General features: G+C 47.3%; 2 protein-coding genes across 2 annotated transcripts; one reads left to right on the top strand and one right to left on the bottom strand.

Moving 5' to 3' along the window:
- Positions 1-1,231: 1,231 nt before the first annotated feature.
- On the bottom strand, positions 1,232-2,485 carry ACTL7B (actin like 7B). The gene has a single exon (XM_030858397.2). It carries the CDS (start codon positions 2,483-2,485, stop codon positions 1,232-1,234), a length of 1,254 nt encoding a protein of 417 aa, XP_030714257.1.
- A 5,977-nt stretch (positions 2,486-8,462) lies between these two features.
- Positions 8,463-9,770, top strand: ACTL7A (actin like 7A). Its single transcript, XM_030858396.2, is given in 1 exon segment — positions 8,463-9,770. A coding segment is annotated over 1 exon segment (1,308 nt).
- The last annotated feature ends 4,552 nt before the right edge of the window (positions 9,771-14,322 follow it).

Below are 14,322 nucleotides of genomic sequence, written 5' to 3'. Positions count from 1 at the left end.
AGTGCTTAATGGTTGCTAACCATTAAGAACCATTGCTATAGGTGGAATGTTTGCTTCCACCGTCCCAATCCCCCACCCCTCCCTCCAGATTCATATGTTGAAAACCGAACCAAAGTAATGGTATTAGTGGAGACCTTTGGAAGGTGACTTTTGGGAGGGCAGAGCCTTCATGAATGGGATTACTGCCTTTATAGAAGAGGCCCCAGAGATACCCCTCATCTCATCCACCAAGTGAGAGCGCAGCCAGATGTCAGGAGTTTGTAACCCGGAAGAAGGCCTTCACCAGAGCCTGGCCATGCTGGCACCCTGATCTTGGCCTCCAGCCTCCAGAACTGTAAGAAATAGATTTGTTGTTTGTAAGCCACCCCATCTGTGGTATTTTGCTATAGCATTCCAAACTGAAGTAACCATGTTTGCCCTTCTAGAAATAATCATGACCTGGGTCAGGAAACCTAGGCTTAACCACTGACATGGCCCCCTCCATCCTGGTCCTCAGTTTCCCCAACTCCACAGGAGGGAGAGAACCACATGATTTCTAAATGGCCTCTGGTTTCTCTAACAGCCTCCAGATTCAGTGGCTTTTTGTGACTCTAAAAATAGCTGCAACTTTGGCAGGTGTCTAAAGGGAGAGGGCCACCGATGGGTAGAAATGGCCCCTCCCACTCAGGGGACACCCATGGGCTGTTCCTTTGAAGGGGGCAGGCAGTGAGGGTTGGTTAGTGAGGCAGTCAAGCAGTGACAAAGCTATGGGCAGGTGACCATCAGGGGCAGAAACAGGAGATGGAAATCAGACACTTAGTTGTGAGTCTCCCACCCACCACTTAACTATGTGACCCAGGCTAGTCCCTTAATCTGAGCTTTTGTTTCCCCCTTGGTCCATGGGTGAGCAAGCAGTCTGAGTGTGTGTTGGATTGGATTTTGAACCTTGAAGAGCTAATAGAACAGGAAGCCACATTCTGGGCTCTATGATGATGTTGCCTTCATGGGGAGAGCAGAGGGGGAGGGGCCAGTGACCCTCCCCCACCCCCCGGCTGCTCCTGACCCAGCAGAGCAGAAGGTGCTAATATGCCTAAACCCAACTCCCCACCACCTTCTGCTATCACACTAGAGCAAGAAATCCAGACCAGACAAGAGCCATTGCATCTTAAAATTTTATGTGAAATTCTGTAAATGTGTACAGAGCGGTCTGTGGCTGCCTGCCCATGGGCCTGGACCGTAGGGACACCACTGCTCAGCACTTGCTGTAGATGGCTTCACTGCCCCGCTCCTCGAACTCTTCCTTGCTGACCCAAAGCTGCTGGAAGGCCTGCAGGGAGGCCAGGATGGAGCCGCCGGTCCACACGGAGGTCTTCCTCTCGGGAGCAGCAGCCACTGTGGGGCTGTCCCCGGGGCAGAGGAGGCTCAGCTCCCTCTGGAAGCGCTCTGGGAAGCCATCCAGCATGGTGCAGCCGCCACACAGCAGCACGTTGGCTGCCATCTCCTCCTTGAAGCCCGCCTCCTGGCAGTGGTTCAGGCAGGCGGCCGTGAGCTCGGGGAGACCAGGCTGGTCGCTGCCCACCAAGGTGGGCTTGAAGAGCATCTCGGCGCACTGAAAGCGCTCCTGGCCGATGGTGATGAGCTTGCCGTCGGGGAGCTCATAGTCCACACGCAGATCCTCCAGGCACAGGCCAAGCTCCTCCTCTGGCTTGAGTGCCGAGTAGCAGCACTTCTTCTTGATGTGCTCGATGATGTGCAGGTGGTCGTCCGTGAACTTGTGGCCGGCAGCGTTGAGCAGCTGCAGCAGGTAGCTAGTGAGGTTGCTGCCGGCATAGTCGGCACGCCTCGTCAGGCCTGGTAGCACGTTGCCCTCGGAGATGGGCACCACGTGTGAGACGCCGTGCCCACTCTCCACCACCAGCCCGGAGGTCTTGCCATAGGAGTAGATGGACAGCAACGACTGGGAGGTCACATGCATGGCAGGGATGCCAAAGGTCTCGAACATGAGCTCTGCATACTTCTCGCGGTTGCTGGTGGGGCTGAGTGGGGGGTCGGAGACCAGCACGGCATGCTCCTCGGGGAAGATCTTCATGGCTGTGTGGAAGATGTACTCCCAGATGTTCTGGACGCAGTCCCAGTCCACCACGATGCCGTGTTTTAGTGGGTTAATCAGCTTCAGAGGCGCCTCCATGTTGAGCAGCTCGTGGCCCACGTAGACCTCCTTGCGGGTGTCACCAGCATCAGCCGCCTCCGAGCAGCGCTTGCCCACAGTGGAGGAGATGAAGTAGGTGGGCCTCGGCTCACCCGCATAGCCACACTTACAGTACTGGGAGCCCAGGTCAATGATGAGTGCCTTGATCTTATGCACCTTCTTGGGCTTCATCTTCAGCTGAGTGGATGAACTTGTGTCCCGGATGCCAGCCTCAGGACCTGGCAGCGTGCCTGCCTCTCCAGGGTCCCCCTGAGCCGTGCCCACGGGCTTGGGGCTAGGGCTGTTCCTCGTCGCCATTTGCCTTCCTTGCTCACCTTTCTCACATCCACATCCTAGAGCTCCATGGGGAGAAATAAGAGGGTCCACCTCCAGCAGTGCCTTGGCAACTCCTCAGGATTGTGATGTCACCACGGGCTGGTCCATTCCAGCAGCCCAGGGAGGGCTTGGCCTTGGCAGGCCCTTGACCGATCAGCCCCACCCCCATCGGCCTAACGCGACTTTGCTCCCAGACGGAGCAGGTGGCCAGCACAGTTTTAGAAATCCAACCACACTTGGGTCTCAGAGGTTTCTGCTCCCTCCCCTTATATCCTCACTCCTAATCCCCCGTTCACTAGCTGAACACCTCTTCCTCCTCAGCTTCTTGGCCAAGAGGGTGATAAATATTTGAGGCCCTACAGTAAGCCAAACACTGTAGCAGGCACCTCACGTGACACTTCACAGCATCTTGGCAGGTAGACAGAGCTAAGGAAATCAAGGCTCAGAATGCAAATGACTTGCCCAAGAGCAAACAGCTCTTGGAGTGTTTGTACTTTAACCCAAGTTCCTCCAAATCCAATGTACCAGGTCACCTTGAAGAGTGTGTAGGCCCTGATGATAGAAACCTGGCCACAAGCAGTGCCCAGTCTAGTTGGGAAGAAGATGAATGGATGCAGAGGAGTTTGCAGGTGGACGTCTATTGGGAGAACAGAGGTGCACAAAGGAGGGAGGGAGTCAGAAGCTTCTCCAGAGAGGTGGTGCCTATGTAGAGTACTGAAAGATAAGTGGATACTTGTCAGGTAGCTAAGAGGAGGGAAAGCCATCCCAAGCAGAGAGCACAGCCTGATCAGACACTCAGAGGGAGGCATGGTGGGGAGCTTCCAGTAGTTAAGGTGTTTGGAAAAATACATCAGGTTACGGCAGTCATGGGGGCAACTAGGGCGGACCCCAAATTCTAGAGGTAAGGGCTTAGATTAAACTGACCACAGCTGGGGAGCCAATGAAGCCTTTAAGTGGGGAGTGGTCAGATTTGGTTTCCAGGACAAAATCTTAGAAAGATTCATGTTTAGCTGTAATATGGAGGGACAAGACTCTGAGATCTAAAAGGAGGATGTTGAAGAAATTTTTGTAAAACTTGAAGGTGGCCTAAGCTAGGGCTGTGATAGTGCGGAAAAAAAGAAGGGACAGGTTTTAAAGAAATTCAGAAAGTAGAATCTAATCTAATTGGTTGGTTCTCAACTGTCCTCAATTCAATCCAAGTTTCTAGTCTAGCATTTGAGACCCTTTCTCATAGGCTCCTGTGACATGTCTAGCCTGAAGCATTGAATTTACATTAGAAGATTAGATGTGGGGAGTGAGGAAGAGGGAAGGATGAATCCCTTTCCTCTGCCCAAGCAAAGATGGCCTGTCATACAGAACAAACAAATTCATTAGGTTCCCATAGGGTCCTCTGTGCCAAACTGTCCCCCCTCTAAAACAAAAGACAGATTAGGGCTTTGGTAAAGAAACAGGAGGAAAAGGGGAAGAGAAACAACTGGGGCTAAGGAAGTTTTCTGGGAAACTTAGTAAGAGCAGAAGTAGTTGAAGGCTTAGGTGACATTGGTAAGAAAGAAAAGAGGGATTTTTAAGACATAAGAAATACTGCTGTGGAACATATAAGAATGTTAATAAAGAACTCATGGGAATTTCTGTTTGCTGAATTGTTTCTTGGAACATGGCACTAGGGAACTGGATTATGTGGGAAACAACTTTATAAGGATTTCAGTTATGAGCACCACCAAGTTCCACTGGTGGTATCTCAAAATCACAGAACCTGAGGATTAGACACTTGATCTGGCATGGACAGCTGTGAGGGACAAACTTTTCCTCACATTGGATTGATATCTGTACCTCTCTGAAGAAACCATTAATTGGTCTTGGGTCTACTTTTGACGTTGTGCAAGGCAAGCTAATTCTTCCATGTGACAACACTTAGGCTATTTAAAGGCAATGCACGTGGACCCCCCTAAGCCTCCTCTTCTTCCACTCCTTATGGGAAGACAATACAAAATAGAAAGAGGAGTAAGGAACTGGACTCAGAAGACCCGAGTTCAAATCTAGCTCCATTATTATAATCTGTATGAGCTTGGGCAAACTACTCAAGATGTTAGTCGAACCTGATTTTGATAGTGCTATATCCCCTCATCAGATTGAATCCTATCCGCTGCCTCCAGGTTTCAGGCTTGAGCATCTAGGTGGATGGTAGGGCTCCTCATATATAGACAGAGGATACAGGGGCAAGAGCAGTTATACAGGGGAAGGCAATGAGTTCCATTTGGGGCATGCTGACTTAGAGATGTCCAGAGGCCACTAGGCTGTGGATTATGGAGCTCGGGAAAGAGAAATGATGTAGATTTAGTCATCAGTAGAGTGTCTCCACCTTCTGAAGACAGCTCCTTTCCCTTCCACCTCAAGGAAACTGGTTAGTCTTAGTATTGGGGTTATCACACTGAGGGCTGAGCTTTGGGAATGAGGCTCATGTCTGTTTAACAAGGAATTCTTTTCTTTGCTGGGAGCTTGACTCAGAGATTCCCAAAGGTCAACATATTGAAGAGTTGGATTCCTAGGTCTCAACAGTCTTAGGCTCGAAACGTGCAGATTCAGTAAAGTGGGGGTGGGATCTAGGAATCTGCGTTCGTGAAAAGAAACGTACTTTGGCCTTTTCCTTACTAGATTCTCTTTCTTCCCTCCTTAGCTGCTAAAATTACAGGGCCTGGTTCACCTTTCCTCCAAAGGTCAAGGGTGGGTGGTGTCCCAAAAAACAAAGCTAGGAGCAAGGATACCACCTCAGGGAGAAATGTGTTTCTTGGTCTAATTTTTTCATGTTTTCTTTTTCCACGTTAGGGGAGAGCCTCAGCGTTGCTTTCAAGAAAGATCTCATGGTATTTTTGGTCTTGGGCCAGAGGAGCAAAAGTAGGTGTTATCCCATGAGAAAATACAGCCGAAGAAAACATGAGCAACATAGAGTGTCTCTACCTAGAGGGACCTCACCAGAGACCCCCAGGAGCCCACATATGCCTTAAATGGCTGGTGACAGGTGTGCAGGGTTGTGGGTGCCAGGCAGTGGAGGTTTTGGGTGCAGTGTGCCAACAGTCTCTATATCCTTCCATCATTGATATCACTGTGTGCTGACCCAGAGAGAAGGGTCACAAAGGGTGACGTGAAAGCTAAGGGGAAAAGGGTTTCCATTAGGAGACAGCATCCAAGTATGCAAAATCCTGAGCGGTGAAGTAAAAGGAGTGAAATGTGACCATTGGCTTTAGCCTGAAGGATGTGGGGATGGACCCTGAGAGTCCCTGTGCCCATGGACGTTACAGGCTAGATGGAGCAATTGGCCTTAAGCTAGCACAGCACCTCTCCCACCTATGATAGAAAGCACCAAGGACAGCAAGCATGGGCAGTGGGGGAGGAGCCTGTGAAACAGAGCATGTCAGGCTCTGAGTGTCTTAGTGAAGTGGTATGTACAGGTTGAGCGACAGAGTGTGAATAATGGTTCCCCAAAGATATCCACATCTGAATTCCTGGAAACTGTGAATATGTTACCTTTCATGGTAAAAGGGACTTTGCAGATGTGAGCTAAGAAGTTTGCAATGGGGAGATTAACAACCCTCGATTATCCAGGTGGGCCCAAAGTAATCAGAAGTCTCTTAAGAAGAGGGAGACAGGAGGGTCAAGTTCAGATAAGGAGATATGACAATGGAAGCAGAAGTCTGAGAGGTCTTTGAAGATGAAGGAAGGGGCCACAAGCCAAGGAAGTTAGGCAGCACCTAAGGGCTGGAAAAGGATTAACCCTTAGAGCCTCCAGAAGGAACGAAGCCCTGCTGAGACCTTGATTTTAGCCCACTAAGACTGACTGTGGGCTTCTAACCTCCAGAATTGCAGGATAATAAATTTGTGTTTTAAGCCATTAAATTTGTGGTAATTTGTTACTGTCTCAATAGGAAACTAATATAGGCTCTTACAGGACTCCAGGGCAGTAAAAATGTACTAAGCAGTTGCATATTTCTCAGAAATCAAGAGGTGGGTTGAGGAGAAAGAAAATGGATGATTCTAAACTAAATACACCTTTGGTTGTCATACAAGTTCTCTTGAAATAAAGTCAGACAATCCAAGCTGGCCATGCAAACCCCTGAAAAGCAGAGGTAAATAAGCTATTTCTCAGGCAGCCAGGCATAGAGAAAAGTACTTTCTTATTCTTCTTTCAAAATTCAATACCATCTCCTCCTCTACCCATTGAACCAAGAAGCTGCCCCTATCACGTAGTCACAAGGCTCATGAAACTGGACTTGGTCCTTTTCTTCTCTCATATCCCAAAAGGAGTAAAGAGCATCCCCAGTAACTTCCTTAAAGGAGAAAGCCCACCATTGTAGTGACTGCCTCTTTAATAAGAGCACGGTGCTGCATAACATAAGGATGGCTCCTGGGCACTTTGAGAGCAGTGGGTGTCAGCACCAACAGGCCCAGCTTCAGAGATGGCATGTGATACAGTGGCCAAACAGCCTCAGAGACACATGTTGGGTCGCATCAAGGGACATCTCTGGGAAGAAGTCGCAGTCAGCAGAACTTGGCACTGCTGGCTGGATATCCTTGGGTGGGCTATGTACCCAAGAGCCTCAGTGTTCTCATCAGTGGGACTGTAGGGTCTAATTTCATTGTCAACCCAATGACCTGGACAAAGGAGGAGTATGTGTGCAAATATGTGTCCAAAAATAATTCCTCTGCAGGTTGCCCTAAGAAATAAGTGGGACAGAAGTGCTTGGCATGTTCACCATAGCAGCCATTGGTCCTGCTAAAATCTAAATCAGATGGTGTCAACTCTCTGATCAAAATTCTCTAGTGCTTTCTGACCTCACACAGAGTTAGAGCCAAAGTCCTATTAATGGCCTATGAGGCCTAACCTGAGCTGCTCTCCCTCCCCGACCCCTTCTCCCATCTCTACTTTTCCTTGCTCTCTCCACTGCAGCCACACTGGTCTTCTTGGAATCCTCTGACTTGGGAAGCAGCAAACCTTTTCTGTAAAGGGCCAGATAGTCATTTTCAGCTTTTTAGGCCATACAGTACTTATTGCAATGACTCAACTCTGAGCTTGTAGGATTAAAGCAGATATAGGCAATACATAAACGAATGAGCATGGCTGTGATCCAATAAAACTTTATTTAGAAAACAGGCTGCAGGGCTTCCCTGGTGCCGCAGTGGTTGAGAGTCCGCCTGCCGATGCAGGGGACACGGGTTCGTGCCCCGGTCCGGGAAGATCCCACATGCCGCGGAGCGGCTGGGCCCGTGAGCCATGGCCGCTGAGCCTGTGCGTCCAGAGCCTGTGCTCCGCAGCGGGAGAGGCCACAACAGTGAGAGGCCCGCGTACCGCAAAAAAACAAAAAAAAAACAGGCTGCAGGCCTGAGTTTGCAGACCCTGCTCTAACCCACAATCGTCTGCACCTGCTGCTCCCCGACATACACGTGGCACTCTCCCTCACCTCCTTCAGGTCCTCACTCAAGTGTCACCGTCTCAGGGAGAAAAATACATGGCAGATGAACACAGCCACCCTCCCCCAAGCTTTCCCTGCTTTGCTTTTCTCTTTTGCCATTAACATCTTCTAACATATATTTATTTTGGTTATTGTCTGTCTCTCCCCAATCCCCACTGACTAGAATGTAAACTCTACAAGGGCAGAGATTTTTGTCTTTCTTTTTCACGGCTGCCTGCCTTGCACATAGCAAGCACTCAATAAATATTAATTGATTGGATAAGCCTCGTTTATTAAAAAATTTAGAAAAAAGTAAGTCACTTTAAAAACGCTTTCAAATCCACCCTAACACAGGACAAAGGTTCCCAGCAAGCCTGAAAGCCCTGGGACACTGGATTATGTCATAATCAGTGATGTCATCACTGGGGAAATTCTCAAGTTGCCCTCTAAGCCTTTCAGGCCTTGAGGCCAGTGGGATTGAGGAAATTTCTGAGAGCAAAATAGCTCTTGAGAGCATGTAGGCTCCACAGGCGGCAATCATAGGGGCTGGGCCTTCCGAGAGAATGGGTGAACAGGCCTCCCTGCAGACACAGGTCCTCCAGACTGCCTCCTTAAAGGACGGCCCAGCGAAGTGGGCAGTGCGGGTTCGCCGTAACCATTCAGAGCCGGAAGAACCTACGAAATCACCTGTGGTCAATAATAAGTCCAAGCTAGAGTCGACCAAAGCAGTGGTCGTGGACCTTGGCACGGGCTACTGTAAATGTGGCTTTGCCGGGCTGCCAAAGCCCACCCACGTGATCTCATCCACAGTGGGCAAACCCTACATGGAGACGGCCAAAACTGGGGACAATCGCAAGGAGACATTCGTGGGGCAGGAGCTTGTCAACCCAGAGGTTCGTCTCAAGCTAATTAATCCTCTGCGACATGGCATCATCGTGGACTGGGATACAGTGCAGGATATCTGGGACTATCTCTTCCGTCAAGAGATGAAGATTGCCCCAGAGAAGCACGCGGTCTTGGTTTCAGACCCACCCCTGAGCCCACACACCAATAGAGAGAAGTATGCTGAAATGCTGTTTGAGACCTTCAAAACTCCCGCAATGCATATCGCCTACCAGTCCCGCCTGTCCATGTACTCCTACGGAAGGACCTCCGGCCTGGTTGTGGAGGTCGGCCACGGTGTGTCCTACGTAGTTCCCATCTACGAGGGCTATCCTTTGCCCAGCATCACCGGACGGCTGGACTATGCGGGTTCTGACCTGACAACCTACTTGATGGGCCTGATGAACAATTCGGGGAAACACTTCACTGAGGACCAGCTGGGCATTGTGGAGGACATCAAGAAGAAATGCTGCTTTGTGGCCCTGGACCCCACTGAAGAGAAGAAAGTCCCAGCTACTGAGCATACGATCCAGTACACCCTGCCGGATGGGCAGGAGATATACCTGCGCCAGGAAAGGTTCCTCTGCTCAGAAATGTTCTTCAAGCCTTCTCTGATCAAGTCCATGCAGCTGGGCCTCCACACCCAGACAGTGTCCTGCCTTAACAAGTGTGACATCGCCCTCAAACGAGACCTCATGGGGAATATCCTACTCTGTGGGGGGAGCAGCATGCTCAGTGGTTTCCCTAACCGTCTGCAGAAGGAGCTGAACAGCATGTGTCCTAATGACACCCCCCAGGTAAACGTGTTGCCCGAAAGAGACACTGCGGTGTGGACGGGTGGCTCCATCCTAGCATCGCTTCAGAGCTTCCAACCACTGTGGGTCCACCGCTTTGAGTACGAGGAGCACGGGCCTTTCTTCCTCTACAGAAGGTGCTTCTGAACTCCGATGAAGCATGGTCTCTGTGGTGGCCGTGCGTCAGCTTTGCTGGGTGAGCACCCATCCCATACAGAGAGAGCTGAGCCAGCCGTTTCACTCCCGCAGTATTAAACAATCCTCACGTTTCCCTCCACAGTGTGTTTCTCTATTTCCTCACGCAATGAGAACTTCATGCATGCAGCATCTGCCTTAAAATGTCCATTTGCCAAAACAACAGCGGGGGGGGGGAATGGGGGGAGAAGGGGGGAAGGATTATGGACCAAAAAGATGTGCTTTATAGGTTGATTGCTTAAGTATTTGGGGGAGAAACTACCTCTAAAATTATTCTGTGCCTTATTTTGTATATTCCCCACTTTAGGTACTACAGTATTGTTAAACTTTGCTTGGAAGGGGGAGTGGGATAAAGATAGATTAGATAGATACAGTAAATGCTGTTGTGGCCTATAAGAAGGTCCCTTTCAATAAACACCAACAGGAAGTATGCTGTAATGGTTCAGTCTCCCACAAAGCAGCAGAGTGCATTTCACAGTTGGTCAGTGACTCTGAAGACTTGGAAAGAGCTGACGAAGATGTCTGACGCCTGCTTTAACTCTACTTTCTTTTAGTTCCAATAGTTGCTTATGTCTCAATACCAGTTCTTACCAACCCATCATGGTGATTGGCTGCTGAAACCTGGTGTATTATGAGCAAGATATGTGTATCTTAAGGGAAAAACTCTTCAGGGAATGGGTGCTATATAGATTTCCCCCTTTAAAAAACTGGGGGCAGATTTATCTTGGGTTATCAGCACTAAGGTCATGAGGATGCAACCCACAGCCATTCTCCAGACACTTCAAGCAGCAGATGCTCATCTCCAACCAGACTGGATTCTTCATCAACCTGCAGGGTATACAGCTGGAGTCTGGAACGGCGCAGGATAAAGGCTGCCAGTTCTGCAGTGTGGGTCTGTGGGAGGCTGGTCCATGCTGGTCATTCTAACCCAACTAAGGAACTGAAGGAACGTAAAGATCTTCATGGTCCAGGAAGCCCTTCCAGAGCCCAACATGTTCTGTGATATTCCTGTGGGGCAGTTTATAATTGGACCTTCAGTTTTTTAGAACAGTCCCCAGTACATTCTCTGCCCTGTCTCCAACACTGGCAGGCAGCATAAAATAGTGGAAAGAACGTGGGCTTTAGATTCTGCAATTTGAAACTGTTTTGCTTCCAACTAGCTGTGTGACCTGAGTCTGCTCACCTGTAAAATTGAATTCAAATGCCTACCTCACACAGCTGATGTAAATATCAGAGGTAAACGTCTGAATATGAGTGCGTGGCCTCCAGGAGGTGATCACAAGGGTTGTTAGCTAGTATTAGCTTGTAGAATTCTACCTCTTATAAAGGAGCCCAAATGCCATACGATGATCCTGAGCCACACATACACCCGAAGACACACACATTCAATCACTCATAGGAGAGTGATGGCATCTCTACCGTTCCCAGGGAGAAGCCCTACAGAACCACTCTCCTAGCCTCCAGGTTTGCCTAGACAGCCTTGAAAGACCTAAATGCCCCACCCTGGAGACCTGGTAAGTAAGCACAGCTGGCTGGCACTAGCAAGCTAGAGTAGAGAAGCAGAAATAGCCACAGAAGGGCTTAGTCAGCAAGGACTAAGCCTTACCCTGGAGGATCAGGGAATCAGCTAGGAGCTGGGTACATTGACTTGAGAGAGGTATGCCTTGTTCACCTCAGTTTCTGCCCAAACCACTACTGTCAACACTCTATGAACATTCACTGATGGGCAGGTTGAAGTTTGGTTAATTCTTAACCTTTGGACCTCTTTGGCAGGGTGGTAAAGCCTATGGACCCCTCAGAATAATAGAATAATATTTTTAACTGCATCAAATAAAATACATAGGATTACAGAAATACTCTATCTTAGATCCCTTAAGGGTCTATGAACCCCCAGTCGATTACCCCCCAAAAGGTGAGGGTCTTGATGAAGGGGAGGCATGGGACGTGGTTCTAGAGAATGGGAACTCCCAGGCCATCCTAGGACCAAATGCTATACTGCATTTTAAAATGAAAAATACCAATATAAGGTTAAACAACTGTGTAATCTCATTCAAAGCACTTTTATGAATTCTCTCACTTGATCCGTATAAATCACACTTGCAGAAAAAAAGAATCCTCCTCACACATAAAAAAAGATGAATAGTTTTTAGTAAGTATTTTGATGTCATATTAGCCCAGTGGTTCTCAACTGAGGACAATTTTGAATCCCAAGGGACATTTGGCAATGTCTAAAGATATTGGTGATTATCATAACAGGAGTAGAGGGTACATAGCACTGGCATCAAATGTGTAGAGGCCAGAGATACTGCTATACCTCCTATAGGCACAGGACAGCAAAGAATGACGTAACCCAAAATATCAACAGTGCCGAGGCTGAGAAACCCAGGTTAGCCTGGGTGGGCACACAAGGTTGTAGAAAAGCAAGATTCAGTGAGATTCCATGACTTTGTTCAAGGACACTAAGATGAGTGGACCCGTGATTTTGTCCTTTCTCTATACCAAGAGGACATCTGTTGGTCTTGAAGTTCCTGGGACTTCAAAGCTGGTAAGAGTAATGGTGGAACAGACTAGTGTAAGCATGAGGCATAGGCAAGGGCTTAGGGAGCACAGAGAAAATAGGAATCAAGAGCAGGCCTTCAGGGTTGCCAAACATCACCATATTAACTTTGGCTTGTCTACAGATCTCAGACATTTATGGTTACCTAGCTTCTAAGATGTTCATCCTCAACTCAGTTGCTACTAAATATGACAGACAAGGAAGGACAGCCAAAGACTCCCAAGGACTTGTCCAGGTGGTGCTTCTACTGAAGCAAAGCAGGTTATGGGCCAGCACGGGAGGAGGAAAAAAAGCTAATTCTGCTTCCCAAAATTGTAGTCACCTTAAATTACTAAGAATCGTCAGTTTTATTTATCTTTAAAAACATCCTCTTCAATTGTGGCTATGAAAAATCCCTCAGATGTGTGCACATGTATGTATATACACACATAAATATATGTGTATATATGTACATATATGTGAAAATAAATTTATTTTAAAATATGCAGCAGTGCTAAGAAATGACACCAAGCTATATTCATAAAGGCATAATAAAACCATTAGCTCCTGCCTCAGTTTTTTAAAAAGTCTAAATGTAAAATACACTTTGATTACAGGAGACAATCCTCTGCAAGTTTCCTCTTGATGTCTGGAGCATCTGAGCAAAGCTGATTCCATGGAACAAACGAAGTAACTGAGGCTTTTAGCTTCTTGCAACATGAATTGGGGAAGATCCCAAATTTGGGGGAAGAGTTATATACTCTTCTCTAGAAGATGACAGAATCTTTCCCCCAAATTAAGCATTCATCACTCCCAGGAGTTTCTCCTTTGCCCATACACAGCATTTCCCCCCATAAATTCGCCCTTGACTTTGCCTTCAATTTGAAAGGTCTGCTCCCACCTGCTACTTCTCCAAATGAATAAAATTCCATCTTGCTCAGAGGATAGAGAGAGTCCCTTTACTATTATCCATAGCAAGAGCGCTATAATATATTAAAATGTCATATAAGTAACCATGTTCATTAATCCACACCAAAGAGTAGTCACAAAGCACTTGCAGCCTTTCAGTGTTGGGCACTTAATTATAGACCTTCTTCTTTTTCTATTATTTTGAGAAAATTTTCAGACACACAGAAAAGTTGAATTATACAGTGAACACACCTAGATTCTATAGTTTACATTTTGCTATATTAGGGAAAACCTTCTTTAGTTACACAATTCTGGGTATACCTATACTCTGACTTCCTGTTAGTTTACATAGAGTAATAAAGGTCTGTTTCCGGTATTAAAAGCATGAAAGAGATTGTTAACCTTACCCAAGAGTCAGCCACAAAACTGTTGTCAAAACAAACTGAGCTTTTTCTAGACTCACTAAAAAGAGATAACATTCTCATTTCCTTCAAAGAAAATAACTAAAAGACAGAGGTCAGTTAAGCACCATAAAGAAAAATAAATGAAATGGCCCAGATACTGACGAAAACATTATGTTAAAAGAAGCAACATTTGGAGAAAAAGGAGTAACTTTCTACTGTTCATGCCTATGATGCACACTGCTCACCATCCCAAATGAACACAATACTGTTTCAGAAATTCTAATCTGTTCCAGCTCTAACACTGCTAACTCTAGCAGAACATTCACAGGCAATAAAAATAGTCCATATGGACACTGTAGTGATAGGAGGCTCAAACCAGTTATAACTGGAAGCACATGACCTGGCAAGATATTAGAAAATAACCGCTGTCAGCATAGGAAAGCTTAGAATATCAAAGGATAGATTTCACTTTTCATTCTGCTTTAGTTCAAGGTGAAGTTATTTAAATGATTAAATTCGACCTATTGTTGGGAGCACTAATAGCCATTAGTTGTTTATACATAAGGCTTTCCTCAAGGAACATAAAACAATTCAAAAACATTATTTAACTTCTCTTCACACTTTTGAGGTAGCAGCCACAAAACATTCCCAATTA

Source organism: Globicephala melas, chromosome 6 (genome assembly GCF_963455315.2).
Source record: "Globicephala melas chromosome 6, mGloMel1.2, whole genome shotgun sequence".
NCBI lineage: Eukaryota > Metazoa > Chordata > Mammalia > Artiodactyla > Delphinidae > Globicephala > Globicephala melas.
The sequence above is the reverse complement of the archived record's forward strand: the minus strand, read 5'-3'. Positions and strand labels throughout refer to the sequence as shown.

Coding starts and splice junctions, on each gene's coding strand:
- ACTL7B (XM_030858397.2), bottom strand. CDS start 2,485: ATGGCGACGAGGAACAGCCCTAGCCCCAAGCCCGTGGGCACGGCTCAG.